Below are 13,606 nucleotides of genomic sequence, written 5' to 3' on the forward strand. Positions count from 1 at the left end.
GAGTGACAATCATTAAAAGAAAGGCGTTTTTCCTTGCGATGGGATCTTCTGATGAAATTTCAATCACCAGTTTTCTCCTCCGATTGCGAAAACATTCTGTTGGCACCCACCTACATAGGGAGAAATGATCATCATGATAAAATAAGAGAAATCAGGGCTCACACAGAAAAATTTAGGTACTCGTTTTTCACACGTGCCATTCGAGAGTGGAACAGTAGAGAGACATCTTAAAGGTGGTTCGTTGAACCCTCTGCCAGGCACTTTATTGTGAATAGCAGAGTAATCACGTAGATGTAGATGTAGATGTAAGTGGATATGGAACCAGTTTAAAGCCCAAATCATGCACTTTCGCCATTATTGTCGCTGATGGGAGGGATGGTGCATTATTCTGGTGAAAGGGGACTTTTTTGTGTGCCAGCCTTGGTCTTTTTTCAGCCAACACAAGTTTCAAACTATATGACGATCAATCTATGTGGATTTCCCTTGGGAATAAAAAAAATAAAACGTGGCCATCACCTTACAAACTAACAAAAAGGTCTTTGCCTTCTTCGGTGCACTGTCATCAGCCTATGTCCATCGTTCTGATTGCTGTTTTGACTCTGGTGTGTAATCATGGATCCAGGTTTCATCAAAAATCACAAATTGGCGCAAAACATCTGTAAGATGGCAAGAACTATGCCCCCTACATGGAGTCATTAAAGATCACTGAACTCACGTTGAGCAAACAGTAGGGCTGAACAAAAATGACTGACAAGGCACAATGCATCTTGTAGAGGGTATAGTATGGATGTATTGGAATAATTAATGTTGGGTGATGGTTTTAAAGTAATTCACACAACATGAAAACATTTGGCAATGTGTCGATTTACTGGAGGCTAGTTTATCCCAGGGAATTATTCAGAGTTGACTGCGGCCAGGTAGCGGCTGGGGAGCGGTGAAGGGAAGTGACAATAAGCAGCTTAGGGCGGCTCAAACTCTGAGAAAGCGGTAACGGGGCGCGGCCTCCAGCTGCCTTAAGATGAGTGACAGTGATTGGGTGGTTGACCGCATGCTGGGGCACCGGGAAGCAGACAGAGAACTTCTATGCCTGTTGATAAATGTCCGTTGTCCCATTTTCAGTGAAACACGCCAGAAAGCTGCACAAAGCTACGGTGGAGCAGTCAACAGAGGCCGAAATATGTGTGTCCATGACTATAGCAACTTCACGCTGAATTCACGGTCCGCAGAGTCTGAAGTAAATCAGGTGAAGAGTGACAGAATGAAATACGCTGGCATCTGATGGGAACGTATGACAAAAGAATTTGAAGTACTCTCCTGGGAGTCAGAATTTCGGAAAAATTGGTGTTTTACGCAGATGCTAACCTTGATGGGTGGCCTGGGAGGAGCTAAATAGCAGAAGTTGAGAGGAAGAGAAATTTACTGGGAATTTGTTCACTTCCCAGAGCATATGTCGGCGCTGGGAAGCGATGCATAATTAACGCGACTTGCGCTGCAATTGGCATAAGTTATTTTGCTGGAGAGGAAACTGAGGCAAAGAGCGGACTGGCAGAAGTCTCTGTAGAAGTCTTCCGTTCCCAGTTTGCCTAGAGTGCGGACGTGGCGCTCTTTACACAGCTTCCCTGAGAGAGAGTGAGCTTCTCTACAGTATAAGACTTAGCAAACGGAACGATTGAGCTTGGAGATAGAAAGTTTTTGTTCAGCTTTGTACTGAGGAAGATAGCTCGAAGTGAATAGACGGGTGCAGCCTTGCAGCACCATGAGGCCGGCCAACGTCCGCATTACAACGCCTCCCCGCCACGCTGAATTCGGTGATATTGCGCCCACTACAGCTTGAGATACGCCTGATTAATTTGTTGGATCACGCCGGCAATGTTTCCACGAGGGTTTCATGGGCCGTGTATTGTAGAATCCTTCTCACACTTTGCATTACGCCTGGGTCAGTCGATAGGTATTAATTTTGATTTATATCGTTCTACTCCACGTAAATGCAATTTATTCCCACTGCCTGTTAGGAGAGTCATGTAATGTGATGATTGAAGGTCGTGAGTTAAAATAAATTTGTGCTAATCGACTGCATCTGTTTTCAATCAAGTAGTTGAAATCCCAAGTAACTTTCTAAATTAATTTGATGTTCAACATTTGCATCTGGTGTTCAATAGCTGAATATAACATCAATGTGCACCCATTTTTAATTAAAAGGGATCAATTCGGAATCAGTTAATGTCAACACTGCCACCGCAGCTCGATCAGGAGTCACAGGGCCTTATTACTTTCTTTGCGTTATCTGATATTGCGGCAGTTTTGCACTCTCTGTTGATCTGTTAGTCAATTAGCTGGGGTGAACACACGCCAAAACCAGATAAGTGATGGGTGGGGTGTTACGCATCTTATGCTGAAATGTTGTGCCAGATGCGCTTTTGGTCGACTAAGCAACCGCGCCATCCACGGCTCACACAGCTTCTTCGTAGCCAGTTCGTGCAGGATGTTACACCCATGCTCAGTTGAGATGGCTACAGTCTCAGCTATCTCGCGAATTTTTATTAGGGGTCTTTCATTTCCGTATCACGGATTTTGTCAATGGTGTCCCTTATGGTGACCTTAATTGGATGGCAGGAGCGCGCTTCGTCTTCGGCAATTGTCCGACAACGTTTAAATTCATTGATACAAAAGTAAATAGTTTTCTGTCACAGTGTAGAGTTCGCACGAACTTCATCCGCTTCTGTTTTGATTTGTGAAGCAGTCCAACCCTTCAAACAATAATGTTTAATAACAACATGAAATTAGATTTTGTCGATTTTCAAACGTAGCTAAAACAATGACCAATTCAGATGGCTGTCAACAATGAACTGCACGCTGCACATTGTTGAAATTCTTTGTACGATACTTGGAATAATCAAGCATAAAACATGAAGACGCAACGAAAATCTGCTCTTTCGTCGAAATTTAGCAGACTTATCAAACTGTCACTGTAAAAGTCTATGAGTGCTACACAATGCCAAGTGCGATTATGGAGTCACGAATCCTGTATTGTTGTTGGCATGTTGCACAATAACATGTCAAACTGAAGAGACACAGATTATTTTGGTGTAACCCTAGTCTACCAAAAGCTGGTGCCATCGCCCGATTTCAGACTCTTTTCGGAGGCGTCCCATGTTCATCTACTCGGTAGTGGTCCTGGCCTGCACTTTACCTAACCAACCTACAAAAGTAGCTTTCAAAACACATTTTGTCCAGCTTTAGTTATGGTAGTCGACACTAAAAAATAGAGATCTTGAAAGTAATGCAATATATTCTTTAATGTGAACAGATGTGAAGTTTTATAATCAGAGTGGATACCCTGGATTTAATCACATGTGGAAGTTATTTTAGGTCGTTGAATCAAACTCTACAATCATATCAATAACATAAATAGATGTACTTTGCTTATAATATTGAAATATGCCTACTGTTTGGTTATCAAAGCAATCTGCCATAAAACAGGAAGTAGAGAACTATAAATCTTTTGAGATACAGTACGTTTTTTGTACTTTTTGTCAAATTTAGTTCTTGTGGCATGATGCTCGCCGAGGCAGTCATATCAAAACTGGCAAGTTTTGAATTTTGTCCACTCTTGGAAATATTTCTGCGGACGCCCAAGTCCTAGGCCATGGCCCAAAATTGAAAGCATTAAAATGTCGATAAACCAAAAAGTTTATATTTCAAATTCATTTGTTGTAACTCGGATAATATTTCATACTAAACTTAGTGATGGTTATTAGCCATACATTTGCAGTTGGACTCCGATTTAATAGTTTTTGTTTCTGCTGTCGCATACTTTCACATGTGTCAGTTTTTGCTGTTCAGCATGTATATTTTTATCACAATGTTTACAGATAAATAAATAACAAATCTTGTGTGGCTCTCAGCTTGGTGCAAATATTCTCATCGGACACCATTTCAGTGAGGAGTGTGTCAGTTTCAGTTGGTGCAGACACCAGTAATCGAGCCCAAGTTCTCTAGGTCAAAATCGTGAACATTGCCATTCAGCTACAGAGGGGGTTGTTATGTTTACGACATGACAAAAAAGCTTCATCTTGGATATCATTATCCTCGTGGCATTTTGGCCAATAAGTTGTTACTGCTCCTCACAGCAAAATACCAAGAGTTTCGCCAATGCTGAGTGATGAGGAATTAGTTGTTCACAGACACAGAATCACCTGCCCTAATTAACTGTAGCGCCTCCCTCCTTTCCATTCTTACAACACAGCCAACGATAGGATCCAAAAGTTGTGGTAGCAACACTTGATTCCAGACAACAGTGTTCAGCTTGGCTCCTAGAGTGATTTAGTTCCATGGTCGTGCACTGTTCTGAGTGCAGTGTTCAGTTGGTTTCTAGACTGTTCCTGTTTCATGATAGTACACTGTTCTGTGTCCGTCCGTCCAGCAGTTCTGAAGGTACCCTGTATTTTTACTGCCTGAAAACATGGCACGATCAGGATGTTATGAATAAACTTGTAGTAGTAGTGGTAATAGTAGTAGTAGTAGTAGTAGTAATTAGCAATGGTAGTGCAACTGATAGCGTACCACAATAGCCCAATTGCTAGGATAAAATTCTGTGCCTTGGTAGTAAAAGGGCCAATGTCAAGAATCTTAGTTTTAAGTTATAAGCTTCTGAATATTTTCTGTCATTTTCTGACAACTGTTAACAGTATATTTTGGGCTATTTGTTACTATCATTATAGTAAATCATCTTAACTAAAGCTTATTTTTAAATAATACATTTCTATAATTTTCAACTTCAAAATTAAAGGACTTAAGAGGACATTGGCCCTTTTTAAAATCAATTGACATTGGCCCTTTGAACATCAGGGTCAGGTACACAGAATAACCGGAAACAGGTAATTTTAAGATAAATATGTCCTTGTACTCATTAATGAAATCACTATATTCATTCCTCTAGAATTTAGTAACTGATAGCAACTGTTATGTGTTCCAAAACTCACATTTTATCACCGTAAATCATGAAAACACTGTTTGGACTCATAATTATGGGGGAAACTTTGTTCACAATTCGTAATATACAAATAATTTGCATACACTATTGTTGATACTGTAAAAGGGGAGAGAAAAATATGTCACTTGTTTCCATCATTGTCAAGATTCTCATGCTTCCCTTCGTAAGATATCTGTTTATCTCTTTCATCTGACTGTGTATTGGCTCTCAGGTGATTGATGAACTGCATGTAGACTGGATGACTGCTTACATTGATGTATGGAAAGAGATCCCTTAAGTCCTTTAATTTCATTTCTGAAATGTGCATGATGCCATCAGAAATAGGTACAAGTTTTGGCAAAGACAAGCATCGAGTTTTTTTTTCTGTTCAGATCTATTACCTTGAATGGATCTTCTGAGGAGTAACTGTGTTTCTAGGAGACAATTCCTGGGATACCTGCGTGATACTTCATCCATTTTATCTTGTTCCAAATAATAGGATTCCCTTCTGTGTTAATTTTCTTATGCAGATAATGACTTTTCATCAGGTCTTTAAAGCTGTAGAAGTCCTTCTGTTCCAGCTCTGTTGCAGTTATGGGTGACTTTCGGGGAACTATGCATATTAATTTGGCCCAGTCTCTTGGCAATTCTACTTCAACAGTTGTTGTCTTTTTGTCTTCTCAGTGGCTGCATGTATTGAGTCAGCTTCCATGTGAGTATGTCCAACTTCAAGAAACTTATGGTTAATTTCCAAACGTCTTCCCTGAATCATGAATTCTCCCACTACTCTCAGAAACATGATGGCAATAAAAATATTTCCGTTTTGTCCGGTACACGAATCACTGTACATGAGTACCTCCTCAGACACATGATTAGCTATGAACTGATTTTGAGCTTCTGGGGACAATTTGTAATATTCTATGAATATTTTCTCTCTCTCATCGTCATATACTTTTCCTCCACAATTTTTCCTGCACTTGCACGATGATTTCAGAACTTTAGCAGGTATAACTTTTCCTTTCAACGTCACATATTCCTTTCCTACAGTTTTCAATTCTTTCTTCCAATTTTTCTCCCATAATTTTTCGTTTGGCTTTCTTTTTCTGAATGAATCCTGTGGATCACATTTCTTCCTCCTCCCTCAACTGAATTTTGTTATATAATTGCCAGGCTGCTGTTGAATTAGATCAATTCCTTCAATCCTTGAAGATTTCTCCCCCCATCATTGCTTTCATCACTACTTTCACTACCACTTGGAACATATTCATCAGAATCTTCAAATACATTTTCATCAAACTTGAAATCACATCTGCCGATAATGACAAACATGAATTTCCTTCTGTACTGGTACTGGGATGACCTTAAGGAAAATAAAAATGAAATAAATTTAAAAGGCAGTTGATAATATTTTAGATTGGCATTAAGTAGAGATACCAGTCAATTTATGGCCTTGTGCTGGAAAAATTAGGGATAAATGTTCCTGATACCAGTTTATTTTAGTAAACTTACCTTCAAGGCAAAATGATGACCTAAGCGATGATATTTCAGGTGCAGTTTGTTCCTCAAGCTCTTCCTTATAGCCTCTGTGAAACATATTTGTGCCCACCAAGACTGTCTAGAATCCTCACTAACAATGTGCCGAATGCTAAGGGGAATTGTTAAAGGAACAACTCTTATTATTGTGTATTCCCGCCAGATTTAAGTCCAACGTAACAGCACTGCTTCAATTGTTGAAACCATCTGACAGCAGAAAAGACCAATGTCAAGATCGGCCCTTTATTGCCGATTGGAAACTTGATAAAACACTTTGGGGCTTACAACTTAAAAAACGAGTATCTCTCATCCTATGTGGCTTAGACATTGGCCATTTTAACGTTATGAAGAGCATGTGAAACTATAGGGCGTACACCAATAAAACCTGTTTTGACAAATATTGACATAAGCTCTTTTAGAGCCAAGCCACAGAGTTATTTGTAGATCTTTTCTTTTATTAAACCTTATCTGGTGAAGTCCAGATCATCGCTCATATCATCTGACGAATACGAGAGGGCTGATCGTTTTAGTCCTATACATACAAATGGATTTCTCAGTCCGCCTGCACACACCCAAATATCAATCACGCCTCTACCAAAGAGACCTCAACAAATAAGAAGTCGCTGTTGCCTGCATTTATCGCACTTAAAACATAAAAAAACATGACATAAGCACTATATATTCTTTTTGCGCAGCTATTAGCGTTTGACCACAGTATAGACTGTGTTTTTTTCCCTTTATTGTTATTTGAATACCTGAACAATCAGGTAGGCTGTCAGCGGCATGCTACGCCGCTCATCAGCCATAGTGTTGACAGTAACAGTACAAGAATGGGGAATTGGAATTAACATAGTGACGGGCAAAAAATAGTGGCCACAGATACACAAAAAACACGGAGCCGTTCACACTCGACGAGGACGATTCTGAAAACACGTTGGCACGGCGCACATAACACTGATGAATCCGACGGCACAAGTGAACGTAGAAGCGTGACGGCGGACACTAAAAACACAAAACGACGTCACACGCACGAGACACTGATGGCGGACTGTGGTTTGGCTTTTTCCTGTATATAAAGAAAAGTTCGACCCTATCAGCTGAAACTCCGATTACGAGTGTGACGGCGCACGACTGTACAAATCGATTCTTGGTATCGAAAGATACGATTTTAGAGTGGCACAAATTACTGGTATCCTAGTAACAGATTACGGTTAGGGAGAGCAATAAAATAGTTTATGATTCATTTTTAAAGTGTATCTTCAATTTTAGTTACGATTGAGAACCTCAATTTTTGTGAAAATCGTAAGGTAAGACATTGAGGCGGGAAATATGAAAAGTTGGTACGGCCTCTCGTTAAACGGTACGTACTGTCAGTGCGGGTACATGTCGTAGATCTATTCGGTTGGTCATCGACGAATACGTCAAGGAAAGTTAACAATTTGTTCCTTTGTTGAAACTTGTCATAATGGCAACAAGGTCGAGTAGCAATTTAGTGCAGTGATGTACAGCACATCACAGCTTGTTTTCCTCTTAGCTTCTACACAAAAGACACACAATTTAAGCTGTTTTTAAAAGTTACCCGCAAGTTACACGAAGACCAAATGTTTTCATCTAACAATCTACTTAAAAATACAGTTCGCTTTAAAGTTTAGTCAGTTATTAACTACACGAAAGTAAATATTTATGGTGGTTGGTAGAATAGAATGCACGTATTCGATAACTGAAATGGATGAAACAAAATCCTATACACAAAAATAAATTGGGCGCAATAACATTTGAAATTCTAAGCACGGCCATAAAGCCGCATGTCGTTTCGCTTTAGTAGACAGCGTTTTTTCCAATCTTTTTTGTCTGAGGATGTTTGTGCTATAAATAGAACGAGTAACATTGAATGCAATTCTCTACGGTAAATGTAATCGTAAAAATAGTCTCATGTGGGCGCTTTCGCCACGGATGGTGGGAAGCGCGCTCCACGTTATCTAGAAAATCGAAGTAAGAATTCCAACTTTTGAGCACAATTTTCCTCTGAAATACGGAACATTTTTACTTTATATTGGCTCACCTATGTGAAATAGGGAAGTTGTTAACTTAGGGAATTAACAGTACACAAAAACCCATTCCTTTACGCAGGTGTCACGCCAAACCAATAGAGTAATTGATCTCGATAATGTTATAGGTCTGTAGTGAGACTGTTCATTGGATTACAGACTTTCAGCCTAGTTCACAGAACTAGGACAATCAATAGTTTTGGCTGTGCTATTATTCCACAACTAATACAAGTTTAAATTTGAGCGCATTATTTGGTATTCAATACTGCGCCGGAGTTGCAAAAATGACGTTTTATTGATTGTCCTTCCGATTGGTGAATGCTGTATACTACAACCAATCACGTTACTTCAGTAGTATTCAAGAAGATGGCGTCGTTGCCGTCTCCAACACAGGTAGAGTCGGAGCTGTTCTTAACGTAACGACGTTAAATTATATTTATGTTATCCTCGCGGAGTTTCTGAACGCCTTTTCATCGGTATTTAGACTTCTGAATGAATGTCTCAAATATTGCATAGACCTGATTGCGTATTGGGGTGCTAAACGAGTAGCTGCAGCTATATTTTGCCTATGTGATGGAGTAGATTTAAGTTTTGTTCAGAAGAAAAGTACTCTGGTCAATGCTGACTGCTGTTTCGAGCAAGTAAGACACACTAACGTTGGCTAAGGAGCTGCAGTATTTATCTGTCATTTAATATTTACTTCGGAGAGCGAATGTTGACAGGCACACCCCTAACCAAAAGGTTGTGCGGAATTTTTGTTCTACTGTAAGTTTTAGTGATGAATCTTTGTTCCTATGAGGCAACAGAGATTTGCATGTTCATAGTTTTGATGTTTCTTTTTTAGCGTGACAGAATTTGCGTGCATGAATCGGACGCGAGCCCACGAATGTGTCTTTGTTGAATGACACAAATTTCAGTTCAGAGCTTAGAATCGTGAAACAGTTTAATTGTAAGGTCGTCATTTTTGAAAATTTTTGTGTGTTTGTAATCGCCAAAGGGTTCATTGTTTTAGTAATGTATCACAAAACGGGACTGGTATCGTATTGCAAGATAACGTAATCTTGTTGCTTGGTTTTGCAGCAGACTTGTTGAATTTGCGTTCTGAACGTCTACTACAACGAAAACTACCAATAAAGCATTATATTTGTGGAAATGCATTTTAAGACTTAAATCACGAACTGTCACCGGCGTGAATGAAGCTAAGTTTTCGGTTGATGCATTGTGTAATAGTAATAGATAGTAAAAGAACCCCTTCGCTGATTTTATATGGAGATCAGATAAACAAATAATGAAAATCGCGAATAATGCATTGCGATTGATACTACAGTTAGTCGCAGCCTCACAACTGAGTTGCAGTTGAGAGTACCATTTTCTCTGAATGTAATCGTCATATGATATAAACGTGGGAGGCAGACTGCTATTTTCTTGAATGCTGCTGGAAGGACATTAGATGAAGTGATTTTTGTGATCAATCTTTGTCTTTCATTGCGTACTATGTAAACTCTCATAAAAACTGTATGTGCTTAAAGTGGCAGACAGGCATAGACAACCAGGTCAGCATCATAATCAAATTGGATATGAGAATTCTTGGTGCAAGCTCTTGCACCACTGTAATATTTGAATTGACTTTATTAGACTGTTTTTCTACAGCATTCTGCAAGTAATTGTAGCTCTGCCCGCAACTATTCACAAACAACTTCTGTTTTTAATTGTTCACTGCTGAAATATATTTCTGTGGAAGCCACATCACTTATATTTTAAATTATGAGCATGTCCCAAACCAAGTTATCAAATATAACATTCATCTATTCATTCGACATGTTTGTAGATCCCATCCAGAACTACATTGAGGGATGTGGAACGAGTCAAGGCATACACAAGAACAAAAAGGGGCATCTCGTAGAAACTTAATCTATACTCTATACTAACAAGAAAATATCACTATGCTACCTAGTTGCCAGCTTAATATGATGTACTAAATTAGGAGGAATGCTATCACTTGAAGGGAAAAATAGGGTATTGCTTCTTCAGTTGGTTGCTCTTTTGTATTGTGATCAAAACCACTGATGTCTGCATATAAGAAAAGTTATTGTATTGTCAGCTGTTCCCAATGATTATAGTTCATGTCAGGAATGAGTCCATTTGTGACAGTGCAAAATTCACACGTCATAAATTATCCTTTTGGGGCAGGATCAATCCATTTGATAGCAAGAGGCTATTACTTAATTAATTTATGTCTTTGAATATTTGTTTAAATTGCTTGTTATTAATTGTTTAACCCATATTTATATTAGTCATTTGCAGAAGAGCAGAGTTTTTGAAGGCTAACACTATTCTTGAAAGCTGTAAAATAGGCTGAAACTTGTTAATCTCAGATGGTTATATATCAAGTAGACCAGTGTTTTGTCAGAGAGAAGCAAGGGCATACTGTTGGCAGTAGCACTATGACAAGTAGCCAAAATCACTAGTTTGTTGGCTGTTTCATGTTATTCATGTAATTTAGTGTCTGCTCAAAAATGCTGTAAGTAATGACTGCCTCACAGTTCTTTAAATAACTGTGTCTAGTAGAACAATTCATGCAAGGAGGGACCATCCATGATCTACAGTGACTGCAAAAGAAACACTGTGTTGAGTGTAGACTCCTGATGTAAGCTAGCCCAGGTGTGCTAGTGTCAAGGGTCCCACAGTAAATGCATCAAGGAAATCGAATATTTTTTTGGCAGTGGTGGCGCCTGAGGATGGCGGTAATGTGCCGCTGAAACTAGTCATGATAGAATAAAGACTTTCTCAAGATACAGCTGTGGTGGTACTTTTTCTCTTATGTATCATCAGCGGAAGTCCCTTGTCTGTGTAGTAAGATTGACATAAAAGGAAAATGGCACACTCTTTGAGAGAAATTGTGCCATCTGCATAGTAGATGTAAAACAAAGCCTATGGGCATAATTAGAGAAGGGATGCTGAATGAAACTCATTTGGTTGTCAAGATGGAAACAATAAAACTTCAGTGGCTACTGTAGTGGAATCTTATGAAAAGTCTCATGAAACCCAGGGAAAATCTGATTGTAAGTAAAGGCCGTCATTGGCACCAGAATTTACTATCGAGGCACAAGAAGATGCAGGAAATAGAATCAAAGGTAGCATAGCAAAGCAAAAGCAGAAATGTTGAAATCTATTTTAAAATATTTTATGACCAAGAAAGATACAGATGTAAGTTACTGCCCCACTTTAGTTCTCCCACCACTGCAAAGAAAAATGGTATAGATACTAGTGTGTCTTGCATCGAGAAACAGTTCAAGTTGTAATAACTGAGCAAAGTTGCAGGCCCTGATGGGATCTCTTATCTGATTTATGCAGAATTTGTGGCAGAGTTAGCTCCCGTTTTAATCTAGGCTAGATCAAGAACATTTTTTACTTACAATTGACGTATCATTTGGCATCACACTCCCCCTTTCCCTCTTTTCTTTCACCCATGTCAGTTTTTGCTTCGACATGGATTACGCAGCACTGTATACAAATCTTGCACTTGGATGCCCTTAACTTGACGCCCCATGCGAAAGCTAGTAACTGTGATACATCGTATGTAGAAATCTTAAAGTTGTGGCACCCGAAGTGATAGAATGTGTCATTTGGGCCTTAAACTAGTCCTGACCATAATACACTGTACAGCCCTTGAACAAAAAACTGTACCCAATGGGTGGAAGAAGGATTATACTGGTCAACAAGAAAGGTAACAGAAGTAACCTGCAAAACTGCTTTCAGATCTGATGTAACAGCCATCTGTTGTAGAAGCCTAGTAACATAATCTGAGATCAAACATAGTGAGATATCTTGAACAGGCTTATTTTCTCCATCCCAACCACTGTTAATTCTGAAAACATTGATCACATGAAACCAGCTTGTGGTTTTCTCCCAGGACATCTTCAAAGTAATGACTCAAGGAAATCGAGTGGCCATATTTCTTAGCATTTGAAAAGTATTTTATTCATTACCACACTAAAATTTATGAATAAAAGTTTGGTTGTATGGGGTTGCAAACAAAATTTGTTACTGGGTTTATGGGTCTTGGAAGGCAGGACATAGAATATTATCTTGGCTGGAGAGTCAGGAGCAGAAGAAGTAGTAGCCTTTGACATGCACCATCGAAGTGTTTCGAGAGCATTCCTGTTCATGTTGTGTACTAATGATTAGGCAAACAGTTTCAAAAACATCTGGGATTTTCACACACGATTCAATATGATTCACTTATGAAATACTATTTAATTAAAGCTATACAGTATTGACCCAGAGCTTGATAAGATTTCAAAGTTATACAAAGTTTGGCCACTTCTTTAAATGTACAGAAACGTAAAATTTTGCACTTCACAAAAAGAAAAAAATCAGAAAAGGGGGGAAAATAATGAAGCAATTTGTGCAAATATATGCGTGCAGCAGTTTGTAGTGGCATTAAATGGACAGATTCCTTAGGCTCAGTCATAGGTAAGGTCAGTCGCAGACTTTGATTTGATTTGATTTTTTATTGGTCCAGTTTTATCATATAGCACAAATTGTACAATTGATATTGGACAGGTCAAAGATAAGTTACAATAATACATAGTATTATCAATTAAAATTAGGTACCTACTACAATTAATTTTGTTACTTATTCAGAAATTCTCTGACAGAATAGAAACAGTGCTTTATTAGAAATGCCTTTAGTTTAGCTTTAAATATTGGATGAGTAGTATTTTGTATTTCCTCTGGTATGTTATTGTGTAGTATTACACCAATGTTAATTATGCTCCTCAGATAGGTGGTTGTTCTGTGATATTTTTGATGTATATTTGATTCCCTTGTGGTACTATGGTTGTGTACACTTTTGTTCTGTAGCAGTTTGCCTGTTTTCAGGAGGTAGTCCCTAGTGAACAAGATAGTTTCATAAATGAATAAACTTGGACCATTTACAACACCAAGCTCAGTAAAATGGGATTTACAGGACTCCATCTTTTTAAGGCCACAAATTATTCTTAAAGCTCTTTTTTGCATTCTAAAAACCTTTACACTGCGAGTTGAGTAT

General features: G+C 38.7%; 1 protein-coding gene across 3 annotated transcripts in view; it reads left to right on the plus strand.

The window, feature by feature from the left end:
* The first annotated feature begins 8,919 nt into the window (after positions 1–8,919).
* LOC124787775 (epidermal growth factor receptor substrate 15-like 1) overlaps positions 8,920–13,606 on the plus strand; it is a 177,375-nt gene continuing 172,688 nt past the window's right edge. For all 3 annotated transcript variants that reach the window (XM_047254666.1, XM_047254667.1, XM_047254668.1), the window contains exon 1: positions 8,920–8,946. In XM_047254666.1, the coding sequence (XP_047110622.1) occupies positions 8,920–8,946 (27 nt within the window). The remainder of the gene's footprint in view (positions 8,947–13,606) is intronic.

This window comes from Schistocerca piceifrons, chromosome 3 (genome assembly GCF_021461385.2).
Source record: "Schistocerca piceifrons isolate TAMUIC-IGC-003096 chromosome 3, iqSchPice1.1, whole genome shotgun sequence".
NCBI classification, from domain to species: domain Eukaryota; kingdom Metazoa; phylum Arthropoda; class Insecta; order Orthoptera; family Acrididae; genus Schistocerca; species Schistocerca piceifrons.